This window comes from Carassius gibelio, chromosome B8, assembly GCF_023724105.1.
Source record: "Carassius gibelio isolate Cgi1373 ecotype wild population from Czech Republic chromosome B8, carGib1.2-hapl.c, whole genome shotgun sequence".
In the NCBI taxonomy this organism is placed as follows: domain Eukaryota; kingdom Metazoa; phylum Chordata; class Actinopteri; order Cypriniformes; family Cyprinidae; genus Carassius; species Carassius gibelio.
In genome coordinates, this window is record NC_068403.1 from 24,944,816 (window position 1) to 24,961,648 (window position 16,833).

The following is a 16,833-nucleotide window of genomic DNA, read 5'->3' on the forward strand; positions in this document are numbered from 1 at the left end:
CTCTATCTATCTATCTATCTATCTATCTATCTATCTATCTATCTATCTATCTATCTATCTATCTATCTATCTATCTATCTGTCTATCTGTCTATCTATCTGTCTGTCTGTCTGTGTAACGATCTATTTATCTTTCTGTCTGTCTGTCTGTCTGTCTCTCTGTCTATCTATCTATCTATCTATCTATCTATCTATCTATCTATCTATCTATCTATCTATCTATCTATCTATCTATCTATCTATCTATCTATCTATCTGTCTGTCTGTCTGTCTGTCTGTCTGTCTGTCTGTGTAACGATCTATTTATCTGTCTGTCTGTCTGTCTGTCTGTCTGTCTGTCTATCTATCTATCTATCTATCTATCTATCTATCTGTCTGTCTGTCTGTCTGTCTGTCTGTCTGTCTGTGTAACGATCTATTTATCTGTCTGTCTGTCTGTCTGTCTGTCTGTCTGTCTGTCTATCTATCTATCTATCTATCTATCTGTCTGTCTGTCCGTCCGTCTGTCTGTCTGTCTGTCTGTCTGTCTATTTAACTCTCTAGAAAAGGAGTGACAGACGTTTCATTTGCTTTTTCTCACCATGTTTTTTTTTTTTCTCATACAGGAAACAGACTCTGTGAGGAAACACTCTATTCGTACCTGCAGAGGCTCTTGATGAGATGTGCTGCAGTCCTGCTGATGGTTTTTGGGAACTCTAGCTCATCTATTCCCTTCAGAGATGCTGTATAAACCTTCAGGCGCTCCGAGCCAGAGAACAGGGGACTGGAAATTAAATTGAACATTTAAATAAATAAATAAAAACCAATGTTATAGTAATACACAAGCAATAAAGGCTTACAGGCAAGATGAAAAAATAAACAAATCTGAAGTTCATAGAGTTGTTACAGTTTTTCTCAACTGCTTTGACTCAATTTTGGCCTTATTTACACTTTCTTGTTCACATTAGATTTGAATTTCTTATTGATTTAGGCAAATTGTAAATTGTGTTGTGGCACATATGTGCAAATTAGTATGTACAGTTGTTTACAATTTGCACAATAACTAAATGCACATGGCTTTGTTGATCAAAACTGGTAAGTAGTAACAACATATGATAACAAGAATGTCCATATGTTTTTAAAAACATATAAAAATGTGATTAAAAACCTAATTTAAATCTGACAGAATTATGAGAGATTTTTTTTAATGGTTAAATGCATTAAACATTTATTTTTAGTGCTACCTACCTGCTAAGCTTCCATTATAAATATATTATCTGTTTCCCTTGCTTATGAATGCTGAAAAACAAGCATGCTACAGATGATTTAAAAATTACTATGTGTAAAATAATTATTTTAAATAACCCAGACTATGGTTTATCTCTTGGCCAATGATAAAGGGGGAGAACTCAAAAATGTCACCTTTTAGCTCTGAGCAATGAATCTTGCTGGATTTTTTTCCCTCAAAAATAGTGTGCAAGCTCTTTTTTGTTTCTTTTATTTGTTAAATAAGCCGGGATATTACTTGCTTACATTAAGTCTACACTGTAAGACTCTATAGAAAGTACCGCCTTTGCAAAAACAAAAAAGAATTGCTACAAGATATAGAAAAAACTCTTACCTGCCAATGAGCAATTCATACAGCAACATCCCTAGAGCCCAGAAATCCGCGGACAGACTGTGACCTTGATGCAGAATGACCTCTGGAGGCTGATAACCCACAGATCCACAGAACGACCAGGCTCTGTGCAAAGAGCCCAGCTTCTTAGCACAACCAAACCCTGTCTGTTAGAGAGAGAGAAACACAGCTGAAGTGTTATAATAGTTAAAACTGCCCAAAATGAAACATCACAATCAAGTGGTTACAGGCTGGCATCTGGTTTAACTTTAAACATGGTTGAATTTGTATCTATTTAGCACCAGTTTAGCGTATCCTCGCTGGTCTAGGAGCACGTTTTCAGGTTTCAGGTCTCTGTGAACAATGTCTTTGGCGTGTAGTACACTAAGAGCTTCCAGCACACACGCTGCATAGAAGCGAACAGCATCTTCTTCGAGTGACCCCCTGAAACAGCAAACCATATATTAGTGAGCCATTGTCCGTTTAGTTCAATCCATAAGATGATGTGTTCACTGCAGCATTGAGTCTGTAAATGTTTTATTTTTGTACATTTTTTTTGACCAAATATTATCAGGTTCTATTGACTAGGTTATAAAAACTCCTTAAAATGTCAGATTTACTCAGGATGAAAGTCCTTCCTTAGAGTTAAAAAAAGAATCAGTTGAGAATAACTGTGTACATATATCACTGTGTGTACGCTGAGATACTAAAACTGTATGTACCTCTCTTTTAGTAAATTCCACAGATCTCCACCTTCACAAGCCTCCATCAGTATATACAGGCACCGAGCATCTTTATAGGTACAATGCAACCTGACCAAAAATATAAAAACTTAGAATTTTACAGCAAAACACATATTTCTATTGACAAATCAAAAAATTAATTTCAATCATGTCAACTCTCAGAAGATTGTAGCATGGTGATGGATATGACAATGTTAATGTATTTGGTCTCGGTGGTATAGGTCTGCTACGCTGCTGCTGCTGTTGGTTACTGCTTTAGTTGTAGATTGCTGCTGCTGCTGCTGCAAGCAAGGACAGGAACTTGCTACTGCTAATGCATATGGCAATACAGTGCCCTGAGTATTTAAGACATACTGCTGCTGCACTAATAGCATATAAATTAACCCATAACAGATCTATACAGGTGGAGCTGGGGAAGGTAGAGGGTTTCAGAGAAACTCTGAAAGCGTGCTGCAGGAATCTCAAGTAAATGCTAGCCAGCCATATAAATGCAAGGCTGAAGCTCATTGGCTGCATATGCATCATGAACCAGTCAGCTTGTGCCAAGTTTTTTAACTCTGATTATTATACGGCTCTGTGGAATACTGGATTCTGATTGGCCAGTAGTAACAATCCGAGGTATGTTACCCCTCGAGAAAAACTAGTAAAAGCTAATAATAACACATGCTCATCCGGGAAACAGCAGTCGGCGCTGGACTCTTGCCTGAACTAATTTTTCTTGGTGGAAGCTTTGCGGACTCACTGTTGTTTCATACAAACGCAGCTGCTGCCATTTTGCTACAATTGTTTTGTACGCTGTAATGGATTTATAAGAGACCTAACAACCAAAAGTTTTTAAAACAATTACGTCCTAATTATTTTATTGTCTTAATTATTTTTGTGGTGAAACTGCACCGTTTCCCTTAAATGTCCGTTTAGTTTGAACTTGCCGCTTGCTCGCAACTGCTGTCTTCACGGAAGCTTTACGTTTAAATATTCCAACTCAAATCAATATTTTGCGTCTAACTGTTTATTCATTCTAACCAGCTGGATGTAATTATCCCTTACTTAAAGGAGTCTAATGAAAAGGGTTTCAATTAAATGCAATGAATAAATTATTGCATCATTCACACATAATTCCAAAAATAATCTAGTTCTTCATTAATTGTATGTGCTGGCGTTTTAGAACTCAGAAAAAAAAAACTGATAATGTACCTGAAACATTAACAACATCCTGCAGAGCAAACCAGCTCAGGACCAACTAAGGACCAGCTTGAGCCAACTTAAACCAATTGCCATACACATGCTGGTTTTTCAATAGGATAAAAGGTCTTTAGACTTACTAGAAACTTCAGAAGTGAATTGGACACCCCTGCCCTAGTGCATGTTCTGACCTTGTTATAAATGGACTTTGGAGATCCATCAGGATGTGTTTCTCTGCGAGTATCCTCTCTCTTTGGCCTGGGCTCTGTATCGCCTGTTTTCTAATGGTCTTCAGTGCAAACTTACAGTTGGAGTCACTCTTCAGATGGACCTAATGACAAAAACTTTAGCTGAATTATAATTACTACATGGAACATATTTTTTTTTATCAAAAAAGCATAAGCTGGAGGGCTAATAAATAATACACATTGTACAGAACTCACAAGCTGAGTGTGACCGTACTGTCCTTCTCCAAGATTACACAGCACCTGAAAACTGCTTAGAGACGTTTCACCAAGCGCAGACCCATCTTCATCTGCACTGTTTATTACATAGCGATCACAATGACCTTCATTAATATCACACTGGTGATGTTACAGATATTTCAGTGAATAATGAAACATACAGTCTTACTTTGATCTGGCCTCGTTGCTAGGATTTTTTCTGGCATCATCCAAGCCTCCAGTTACTTTTCTGAAAACCCTGGATATAGACGGTGGAACATAGCCAAGGTCAGCTTTACAGCATAAGTTTGAATTAGTAATGTTTTCTCGCCCACTTTGCTGTTCCCACAGCATGAATGTCGGTTTATCCCTCACGGAGAAGACTTACTCTCTGTCTATGACCAAACATGTCACATCGCCTGCGGCAAGAGCGCTCATCGACCTCATGTCGTCTCTGGAGAGCAAAGGAACAGGTCTGAGATGTTAATGTTACATGATACCTTCTGACTTGAATTTCAATGGTCCTCAGTGGATCCACAAAGCATTCAACATGCACATGTTTGCAGTTCTCGTTTCTGGGCAAGTTAAGAAAAATGGTGCATGACCTACAGTACATTACATAAGTGATCTAAAATGATATATGCTCATCTTTTGTTAATATGCATGGTTGTTGTGAGTCTCTCTGGTCCTACATAAATATCACCGGTCGTATTTCTTGTGTTGGATGGGTAATAAGCTGCGAGGTAGACCTCAGAGAGTGGTGCCCTCTGCTGGTGAGGGTTGAATCTTACCCTCTCTCTCCAAAACAATCCCCTCTGGTGAGGACAGACACCATCATACTCTCCTCACAGGCTTCAGAGTGCTTCTCTAAAACTTTCACCTAAGAACGAAAGCATGCATACTGTTATGCTATTGCTGCACTACAATCATCTCTTTATCTATCATACAACAAATAATTACGATGTAAACATTTCTGACAACTATTTTCCATAGATAGATAGATAGATATATGTCTTTCTCACCTGGCCTTGACTCAAAATGTACAGTTTGTTTCCTGGATTTCCATTTTGAATTATATAATCACCATCACTGTAGTGTGACTAAGACGAAGACGTATATGGATGTATAAAGACAGAAAAGGAAAAAAACATTGCATGTACTGAAAATGTACGTTTTTATATCAGTATTTTCTAGAGTTGTGATTAACTGGTGCAAACACCCCTAAAAAATTGATTTGATCAAGCTGTAGGCAGCGCTTTGACCTTCAAGTTAAAGGTTTATTGATCACATGCTGATGTTTGTAATATGATGATGATGTTCAGTCATACGCACCTCCTCCAGGGAATCAGACACTTTCACGAGAACATCTTCTGGAAACACACAGAGCGGTGCCACACTAACAGACACAGACAAACGAGAGTCAGAAAACCAGACAGCTGCATTCACTTTCAGTGTAAATCACATTAGACTCCCTTACAAGAAATGACATCTGAGCTGCAGTGCTAAATTCATGCTTTTCAGTAAACTAACACTTTAGACACATAATTATGAAAAGAAAAAAATGAATACTGCTTATACAAGTAACAGAATACACATTTTTATACATTTAACTCTTAGTTTGTAATGTAAACAAACTTTCGTCAGCATTACATTTTACTGAATACACGAATCACTATGAAACCTATATGCAGTGTATATGCACATATATGCTGCATATATGTACATATGGTAATATATATGCTGCATATATGCGCATATATGCGTATATATGCCAAATTGAGGTGCATATATGTGCATATACAGGAAATATAGGTCTCCTGTATTGCTTCTTCATATCCACATATAAGCCCTATACATACAATATATGTCTTCTATATAGTTAATGGCAGGATCTGGTCATTTTGTAGCTCATATCCCATTTTTTACTGTAATACATGATGCCTAGCTCATATTTTCTATTATCAAGGCAAAAACTAAGAATTAACAAAAAAAAATTATGCAAGAACTTATTATGTATGTGCGAACATATGAAATTGGTATCACATGTAATTGGCATGTTATGGAATTTAACTATGGCAATATATTAACATAATATACAGAGCCGGACAGTAACGGAGTACATTTACTTGAGTACAGTAGGCCTACTTAAGTACAATTTTGAGGGATCTGTACTTTACTCGAGTATCATTTTTGGGGAGTACTCATGACTTTACTCAACTACATTTGAGAGGCAAATATTGTACTCTTTACTCCGCTATATTTCTATCCATAACCGTAAGTACCCGTTACTTCTTCGGCCTTGTCCACACGGAGACAGAACCCCAATCTTTTTTTCCCTCGTCTCAAGAAATATCCGCATCCACACAAAACCGATGTAGCATACATGCCAGACCAGCATGTGGCGCTGTAATTCTGCCATAGAGATACACTTAAAAATTTGCTGCGTGTGGTACACAAACGAACATGGAACAATACATTTATTAATCCGTGTTAATGTTAGCGTTCAGTGTTTGTTCATGTTTTTGTTGCTGTTACGTGATGTAGTGGTGTTTGACTAAGGGCAAGACGTGGGCTGATGATGCCATATTTTCAGAAAATGTAAGGATTCGCCATCGAGAAGAAACGCAAAGGCGGCGTTTTCAAATATATCCACTCTGGAACCCGGTTTCAAAACATCGGTTTCACTCTTACAAAACGCCAGATCCGTGTGGACGAAAACGCCTATCCGCTAAAAAATGTGTGCCTGAAAAAAAGAGGAAAAAATTTAAATCTCGGACACCCTATCAAACGTCATTGGATAGTGCAGGAAGGAAGAGGAAGAGGAGGAGGAGGAGGATGATGAGTCGCGTCATGACAGACCTTCAAAGAATAATAAAGATAATTTTTTTTTTCTGTTCAGTTTTTTGTCTTATTTTTGTTCTTGTAAATAAATAATGTGCATTTCTATATTTTGGACTATTATGTATGTTGCCTAGCAGGTTTTTTGTCTTATTTTTGTTCTTGTACTATATTTTTTGTTTTGTACTATTTGATTGATCTTGAGTAAATAAATCATGTACATTTCTACATTTTGGACTTTTATTTATGTTGCCTAGCAGCTATGGATTTAAGTTTTACTATTATAGGTGAACACATATGTACATATATGTGCATATAATATAGGAAAACGGTCAATTTTATATATGTCACATATATAAAAAACCAATATCGAAACCTATATTGAAACATATATGTTTATATAGGTTTTTTCCATGTGGGATTTCAGGTCATGACATAAAGTGAATAATGTGTTGATTGTTTTAAGCCATTTTTGGCAACCTACTATTATTAAACCACAAAACAGTTCTTCAGGGATCGCAATTATGACAGAAATGGACGACGCTAAGCTCAAGGATCAAGGCCGGTTAGGGTTAGGGTTAGGGACTTTGCTATGACCATCCCCCGGTGGACCTCCCAGACACAACTGGACTGAGCTGGAGGGAAGGTGTCCTCAGGTGTCTGGGCCTGATCCAGAACCAGCCTGCCGGCCGTGGATATTTAGCAGACAAGCCCGCAGGCCAATTCACTCCCAAGCCCTCGGCTGATTTTCCCCAAGGAATTTTTGGGGTCAAATTTGATCAATAGCATTTTATTGTATTTGCATGGGTATAACCGCATATTTAGGATTAAAGGTTTATGAATCAGCCAAAAAAACAAAAAACATTTCTTGATCACTTATCTGAGTTATGGGTATATGTACATATTAATTTTAATTACTAACTCAACTAAAATTAAAAGCACCTAATATAAACATTAACTGAAAAAAAAAAAAAAAAAAAAAAATATATATATATATATATATATATATATATATATATTAGGGGTGTAACGGTTCACAAAATTCACGGTTCGGTTCGATACGATACACTGATGTCACGGTTCGGTTCGGTTCGGTTCGATACGTTTTAGATACAGCAAAATGTAAAAAAATCTCAACTTTTCAGAATGCCGCAAGCGCACCGCGGGTCATGTGACAAGAACTAACCAATCAGCTTCATCCTTTCCCGTAACAACGTTGAGAGCTCAGCCAAGATGAAGGATCAGCTGATCATAGTTGTATATGGATTGCAATTTTGAAATAAATTTAGTAGCAGAGCTACTGCAAGCGATTTTTAGAGCTGCAAATCCATTTATCCTTCGCTGAAATTTCCGCGTCTCATGGAGAGAGCACGTCATTGTTGCTTAGCAAAGACAGACGCCTCATGAGCGCTTCTGCCCAAGCGCTTTGGAAAGGAGGAGAAAGACGCGCTTAGCGTTTTCCATGCGTTTTTAGGCACGATATGTGAACGGCCCCTAAGGCGCTCGCTCACTCAGCACGCGCTGAAGGCTCGTTGCAAAATGTCGAATGCCTTTAACAGACCAGAAATATAAGATCCTAAAATAACCAACAGGTCTGGTGTTTGGGTTGGATTCCCTGTAAGCTATAGTTTCTAAATGCTGCAGGGATAGTTTGCTGCGTGCATGTTTCTCCTTTTTTTCGTCTTTTCCCAGATAGTACTGACGCATATATCCCAGATATTCCCGCTGGTGTTTTTTTTTTTTTTTTTTTATTCCCGCTGGTGTACCCTGTCATGTTGCAGATGCGACATACCGTTGTTTTTTTATCCACCACTCTCTTGCCATCACCATTATAGCTTAAAGGGAATCCAAAGTGCACCCAAACACCAGACCTGTTGGTTATTGGAGGATCTTCTCATTTCTAGTCTGTTAAACGCATTGGCTATTTTGCAACGAGCCTTCAGCGCGTACTGAGTGAGCGGGCGCCTGCTGAGTAGCCTAACATAAACATATAAGATGGTGTTTTTTTCTTCTTCGGGAGTGTCATGGGCGTTGCCTGTTACGTTGTTTGGGTTATTGGGCTACCTTGTTGAACGCATATCATTATATTTCTCTCTTTTTTTTTTTTTTCAAATATAATTAATTACTCCAACGAACCGTTCGGTATACATAATGCGTACCGCGTACCGAACCGAAAGCGTCGTACCGAACGGTTCAATACGAATACGCGTATCGTTACACCCCTAATATATATATATATATATATATATATATATATATATATATATATATATATATATATATATATATACAGTATACACACACATATGCGCGCACACACACACACTAATTTTATCTTTTTATTTTAACTAGGGTAGTTATTTTACATTATATAACTCATTTTCATCAAGATTTACTTGGTGTAAAATCTTGCTTAGTACTACAGCAATTAAAACTAAAATGAAAAAAAAATATACACAATATAGACATATTTTATTAAAACTTTAACTAAATTTAAAATAAACAGAAAATACAAAACTAAAAACTAATTCAAAATATTTTGTAGAAATTTATAATAATTCTAAAATAACAATGTGGTCATTCCCTGAGTATATGGTGGTTCTGGTCCTAACTTTAATTAAAAAAAAAAAAATACAGTGAATACAGTGAATTTTTTCAATCAATCAAATAAATTAATTTTTAAATTAATTCTATTTAAATAATACCTAAGCTGAAGTCAAGAATATGCATAGATAAAAATTTATTTCCTCATTTATTAATCATCTGTGTGGGACAGAAGTGTGTCTTGTAAAGGTCTATGTGAGTATGGTAATGGTGGCATTAACCTGCGCAGGATATGCAGAGACTGTGTGATAGCGGCGAGGCCGTTCCTCTGCATGATCCTCTGAAACACTTGACCCTCCATCACCCACAGCCTGCTGTTCACCAGAGCTGCACACACACACACACACACAGAGAAGAACTGGATTTTCAACCGTCTGTGAACTCATTGCTCTTTGTTTTGGTGAAACACAAATACGTGATTTTTTCCAGCTGTCTGTGAAGAAGAGAGATCAAACGAGAGAGCGAGACAGTTCGGCTTTGGTGGATAGACTTATGAAGACAGACAGAGAAATTGATATGGACGGTGTGAACTGTATAAGACAAACAAGTGTGAGATCTCTGTGGAAAACGGCAGAATGATATGGATCGAGGCTGATCTGTCATTCTGTTTACTAGAAAACATTATCTCTAAACTCTCATAAACATATTTAAGCTAACATGGGATAAATTAAATTTCCAGAGCAGTATATGAGTTGCCAGGCAATGGAAATGATTGTTTGTTTCTTATATCAGGTCCAAAGGCCCCTGTGATGTTTATGTAACAGCTTACATAAACAATGATCTAACCGTATGATTATAATTTTTATAATATATATATACATACATACATACATACATACATACATACACACATACATATATATATATATATATATATATTATAATAAACAGCATTTATTCAAACTATAAATCTTTTGTGACAATAAACAATACTGTTCAGAAGTTTTTTGTATGTTTTTGTTATTGTCAGAAAACATTTCTATTTTAAATAAATGCAGTTCTTTTTAAGTTTTTATCCATCAAAGAACCATGAGGAAAAAGTATCAGGGGTTCCAAAAAATATTAAGCAGCACAACTGTTACCAACATTGATAATAAATCAGCATTTCTGACTTTTTCAGATTTCCAAAGGATCTTGTGACACTAAAGACTGAAGTAATGATGCTGAAAATTCAGCTTTGATCACAGGAATAAATAACATTTTAAAGCGTATTAAAATAGAAAACCATAATTTTATGTATAGTTTAAAAAAAGTTATTTATGTTTCAGGATTTCAGCCTCAAGTGGCTCTAAAACACACTGAAAAATTCTCCTCCTGAATCTGCTTCAACCAAGATACAATTTAAAAAAAAAAATTAGGAAGAGCTGAAAATAGAGTTCCCCCCAAACTCATTCTCTATCACTTCCTGAGACTCTCTTGAATTAGTAATGACACCGATTAATTAAATGTGCTGTCGTTGGGAAGAGAAATACTGCAATCGGTCTCTCCCCTGCTACCTCTGTCTACCTCTCTTTTCTCCCCTGTCCTTTCCTCTGCGGACTAGCCGAGGCTTTGAGATGAATCATTACACAGAAACAAAAAATCCAGAACTGGACTGCAATAAACATCAGGAACACAGATATGACTCAGACACTGAAATACAATTTTTTGGTTAATTAAAAATTTTAAAACAATTGCAGAGCAACACACACAAACACATGGATGGATAAATAATTTATATATATATATATATATATATATATATATATATATGGTAATTTATGGATGTTCTCATCTTTTAGTGAAGGGCATGCCTCGTGTGTTGTAAAACATCTGTCCATTGGGTTTAATTAGAGGAAATCGTTCAGTTTAACAATGTTTAATGGGGAAATGTGTTAAACCCAACCCAGTCTTCTCACGATTTAATCTTGTTGCAATCATTTTTTAATAATAATATGTTATAGTCATAGTTTTGTAATTACATTTTTTTTTCTCTTTTGTTCATTAAAATGAATGCCACTTGATGTAATATGCTTCACAGCTAACAGGGAATATTCTCAAAACAGTGGCAGGTTCTATTAAAGGGGTCATATGATGCGATTTCAACTTTTATTTTCTCTTTGGCCTGTTACAAGCTCTTGGTGCATAAAGAAGATCTGTAAAGTTACAAAGACTAAAGTCTCAAATCCAAAGAGATATTCTTTATCAAAGTTAAGACTCTGCCACACCCCCTTAAATGGCTTATTCTAACACGACCCCACATGTCTATGTCACGATGTGGAAATATTTGCGTAATGCAACCCAAATGTTCACGCAAAGAAAGAAGGTGTGGTTGTAGTGACCAAAGATAGTGTTGAAGGAGTCATGTCAGGGCATGCTGAGTGATTCTAGGCGTGAGCAAAAGCACTTTATTTGGCCTTCTGAAAGTAGATGCATTAAGGAATCTTTAAGATTACTTACAACAGAACATCAACACAATTTATGTACGACTGTTTCGTGAACCTATGAGAGGAGGTCATTCTGACTTAGCTACGACAATCTACCAATTCTGAATCAGCTATTGTAAGTATGTTTTGTGGGGGTCATATAATGCTATGCACTTTTACAAGTTGTTTGGATTGAAATGTGTGTACACAACCACCCTATAATGATAAAAATCCATCAAGTGTTTTTTGTAAATCTTGTAAATGTTTTCCCCTTCTGACCATGTGACGTCACACGGTCGAGGCCCCTCCCACAACGCCCTGAGTGAGCCATCATCAGTCCGAGATGCAGACAAGCATGACTTCTAAAAGTGATTAAGGTGTTTCTTTGTTGGATGTAATAATGAACACAGCAGTAGTCATTTACTCCCGACATCTGAGTGACTGAAATTGCAGAGGATTGACTCTCAGAGAGCAGATGGAAGAGAGGGGCGGAGTCAGCAGAGCTCATTAGCATTAAAGGAGAATTCCACAAACCAGGAATTTTTGTGTTTGTTTACAGGGTAAAAAAAAATGTTTTTTTACACTACCATTGAGAAACTTTAAACAAACTATGTTACAGACTTTTCATTAAGACCCTAAAGAATCATATCAACTTGTGAAAAATGGGCATTATATGACCCCTTTAAGTATTTGCTATTGTGTGTTTAAATGCTGAGTTTTGCGCATTTGAAGCTTGCGATTATGGAAAGGGAAGTTACATTTCCGACGAGTGCTTGCAGTATTCAGCCAATCACAATGCACTGGGTCAGTTGGCCAATCAGAGCAGACTGCGCTTGTCAGAAGGAGGGACTTTGTAAAAAAACGATGCATTTCAAAGAGGCGGGGCATAGAGGACCTACAATAATGTACAGAAAAATAATGTGTTTTTTGTCAACATATTCTGTTACACCAAATACACAAAATAATGGTCTTTAAAAAAGCATAATATGACCCCTTTAAATAAACTAATTCTTTCAGTAAGTTTAATAGAATATTCATTCAAGGTTACTTGGTCTTCAATAACGTTTTAAAAACATTAGCACAGAAACATTTTTTATACATCATGCATGAAATGTTTTTTGAAGCCTTTTTGTTGGACATTCAGCTGACATTTTTCAAATGGTACCACTGGTTCATTAAGAATCAACATTTCCAACATTTTTGCAAAATTATAGAAAATAAAAAAATAAGTAATTAAAAAAATATATATTTTGCACAGTCAGAGAACATTCTGAAATAAAATTATTTTTATTATTATTTCATTGGAACATTAGCAAAATATTTGAACATGTGTGACCTTGTCTGGAAATCCAGGCTAAAGTTTTAAAATCTAATCAGGAGATAACAAGCATCAAATTTTGATTTCAACCCTTAATTTTAATCCATGACAAGGTCTTACTCAGTCAATATTAAAGATATAAATGTTAAAATTTTATGTTAACTGGTTTGATTCTTAGATTTTTTTAGTGCAATGACATGTTTACTTGTTTAAATACGACTTTAATGCCACTGTAATATTGTCTTTCCATGAATTTAATTAAGGTCACAAAGCACAAATTTTAAAATGCAAGTCACAGAATCGTAAAACTACAAGCAATGGAGGAAACTGTGTTTATCTTTTCATTTAGACATATAGAGGTGATCAGGTTAGAGGGTAAGAATCAAGAAAAGAAACAGAGAGATGAAAAAGAGGCGCAGAGTGAAAAAAGAAAGCAATTTCAAGCTGTCACCAAGCACAAGACCTGAACAAAGCTGAAGAAAAGAGTTGGGGAGAGCTTGATCAGAGGCTTGAAATAAAAGGGGTGAAAGGGAAGAAATAGTCTGAAATTTCAGAAAGAGAGGCTGAGAGGGATAAAATAAAACAGAACTGCGAAAGTGGAAAAGGATATCGACTGAAAGATGAAAACAACACACAATCAAGGTAGACATTCCCTGTAGAAGAAAATAAACATCTGGAAATTGATCTAGCTTGATTGGATCCTCCATTCACTTTCAATCCATCTTTTTTAGCCCATTCATGTTCTTTCAGACTTTATTCTTTGCTTTTTTCACTCTGTGTCTTGCTATGACCCTCTATTAAAATTAATAGGTCAAGCTGATCCCCCTGTGGCTCAGGACTCAAGTGAGAATGTGAAATAAGCAAGAGAAGAGGTGTTGAGAGAGTCATAAATCAAAGCATGCTATAGGGGATACACCTCAGATATGAACGTTAATTCATCTGTCTGACACAGACATATTCTTTAGGGTTGGAGGAAGACATACAAACAAGACATTCTTTACAGAAAACATGCGACTAACAAGTTTAGCATGTTCATTTAAAAAACATTAAAATCTCACAATGACAACTACTTCCTTTACTTTACTTTACTTTAAATGTTTCCTAATTGTGACTTATTATTCACAATTGTGACAATATATCTTGCGATATGACATATCTTACTATGTGATTCCCACAGCTGTGACTGTGTTTCACAGTGCAACTATATATTTTGCAATTGCAACTTTTCTTCTAGTAATTGTGACTTCTGACAACTGATTTTGTCTCGCAATGACATTATTTGTAGTGATTGTGGCTGAAACTAAAAATAAAATTTTTAAAAAAACTTTATATCTCACAATTACAACTTTGTGTTTCACACTGTAACTATAACTAACTATAACATTGTAACTACAATTGCAACTTAATCTGTAGCAATAATTTTTCACAATGTCAATTTATATCTTACAATTTCATAAATTTTTCAAATGCACTGGAACTGTATATTTAATATTAGTGACTGGATATTATTTGTATTAATTTTGAATTTGTCTCACAATGTAATTTTATATCTGACATTTGCGATTTTTTGTTTTGTCACTGTAACTGTCAAAATGTCACAATTCTCACTTTATTTGCTCTCTCTCTATTTCTTACTTTTATTTTATTTTACATTTCCAATTTGCAACTATGACGCACAATTACTACTTTTTAAATTGTAAATTCATTTGTACAAATAATTGTGACTTTATATCTCACAATTTCCCTTTACATTTAGTTTTGCAATGCACTCTATTATATTTTCTTTATTTAACCAGGGGAAATCATATTGAGACTATAGTCTCTTTTTCAAATGCTACCTGGTCAAGAATGGCATCTAAAACAAACAATGCATACCAAATTACACAATAACATATCAACACCACATAAACCATACCACAAAACCTAACAAGGCCAAAAGTCAAATACAATAACAAACAAAATATAACACAATAACATAATAACCTACTCTAGGCAGTATGACAGCTACATAAAGCTACATACAGAAATCAAAACAGAACAACAGCCTATATACAATCACACTTACTGTATATATGAAGGTTTCTGTGACATGGAGGCCTAATTTAAAATCATTAAGTGGGATAATAGTGCCCAATCTTACATTTTTTTCTGCAAAGCATTCCAGGTTGAAGGAGCATTGTAACGGAAGGCGATTTTACCAGATTCAGATTTTACAGCAAGTATAGTAAAAAGAATGCGATTTTTTTAGACTGTATCTAAGATTCATCTAAGATTGTATCTATTGTATCCGCATAGAAATGTACAGCTACATCTACATTTGTACAAATATAATTTATGTAGATTGAAAACAACAAAGGCCATAACATGGAACCTTGAGGGACTCTAAATGTATATTTCTCAATTGCGACTTTATTTTAAGTAATTGCAACTTTAAGTCTCACATTGTCATTTTATATCTCACATTTGAAACTTTTGTGTTTTACAATGTAACTGTAAATTTTACAATTGCAACTTAATATCAACAATTAAAATTTTGTGTTTCACAATGTACTGTAACTTTTTTTCTATTAGCAGTATTCAGAGTGCATATGATAAAAAAAAAGACTTTGAATCTTTATTTCACAATTCCAACTTAATTTGTAGTAATAAATGAGACTTTATGTCTCGCAGTGTCCCTTTATATTTTACAATTGTGGTATTGTGTTTTGCAATGTAACTGTATGTTTCACAAAAGCAACTTTATATCTCATAAATTACAACTTTGACATGGTAACTTTATATTTCACAATTGCAACTTTTTTTGTAGTACTTGCGACTTTTTTTTTTGCAATGTAATGTTATTTCTTACAGTTACCCAAGTTTTATTCTGAGGTAGAAACTGTTTTATTTAGGATACAGCTAAATTTTATTTTCATTTAAGAAACTAAAAAAATGTATACATTTTATTGTACAGCATCAGATTGAAACTACAGATGTTTCCAAAAAAGACATCTTTGCTCAGAAGACATCTAGTGTTGTAAGATCAAAAGGACCAACATAAAAGATAAAGATAAAAAACTAACACATAAAGAGATTTAAAAATCACAACCAGATGGGATTTGTAAATCTGTCCATTCAATATGCAGCATGTTTTGTGGACTCTAGTGTGGCGTGCTGTAGGCTGAGAATTATATGTGGATTTTCCTGATTCCTTTGATGTTATATTCCACTGATCTCTCAGAACAGCTTCAGACTGGTGATGGTGGGAATACTCTGATTACCCAGACACGCTCAGCGCATCCCAAGTGGGATAAAACTAGAAAAAAAAATGACATGTAATACTACACTCATTTTGTGGACATCCTAGTAGTGAGTGCGCAAACGAATCATTTTCAAATGAGATTTACTATCTCAGCAACAGGAATACTAACAACAGGAATAAATGCACAGCAAATAGTGAGCTTTTAAGCTCTCGTTCCTCTGAGAAACAGAGCAAGACTTCAATGATCTCACATCTTATTTAGAGTTTTCGCTGTCGGTGTTTCAAACTGTACATTCAAAATACACTTAAGTACAAAGCAAACTAACAAAAATTGTGACTATGTTGGTAGTAATAGCAAGCTTATAACTTATAATGTCATTTTATATCTCACAATTGCAACATAATGTTTTGCAATGGCATTTTGCTATGCATCTATTTTGCTATTTTTTTTATTGAATTTGTT

General features: G+C 35.3%; 1 protein-coding gene across 2 annotated transcripts in view; it reads right to left on the minus strand.

The window, feature by feature from the left end:
• prkg1l (protein kinase cGMP-dependent 1, like) overlaps positions 1-16,833 on the minus strand; it is a 30,519-nt gene that overhangs the window by 3,584 nt on the left and 10,102 nt on the right. For both annotated transcript variants that reach the window (XM_052562445.1, XM_052562444.1), the window contains exons 6-17: positions 9,628-9,733; positions 5,297-5,360; positions 4,987-5,064; positions 4,756-4,844; positions 4,353-4,418; positions 4,155-4,223; positions 3,965-4,061; positions 3,713-3,852; positions 2,319-2,408; positions 1,899-2,040; positions 1,600-1,763; positions 640-762 (exon numbers count right to left, since the gene is read on the minus strand). In XM_052562445.1, the coding sequence (XP_052418405.1) occupies positions 640-762; positions 1,600-1,763; positions 1,899-2,040; positions 2,319-2,408; positions 3,713-3,852; positions 3,965-4,061; positions 4,155-4,223; positions 4,353-4,418; positions 4,756-4,844; positions 4,987-5,064; positions 5,297-5,360; positions 9,628-9,733 (1,228 nt within the window). The remainder of the gene's footprint in view (positions 1-639; positions 763-1,599; positions 1,764-1,898; positions 2,041-2,318; positions 2,409-3,712; positions 3,853-3,964; positions 4,062-4,154; positions 4,224-4,352; positions 4,419-4,755; positions 4,845-4,986; positions 5,065-5,296; positions 5,361-9,627; positions 9,734-16,833) is intronic.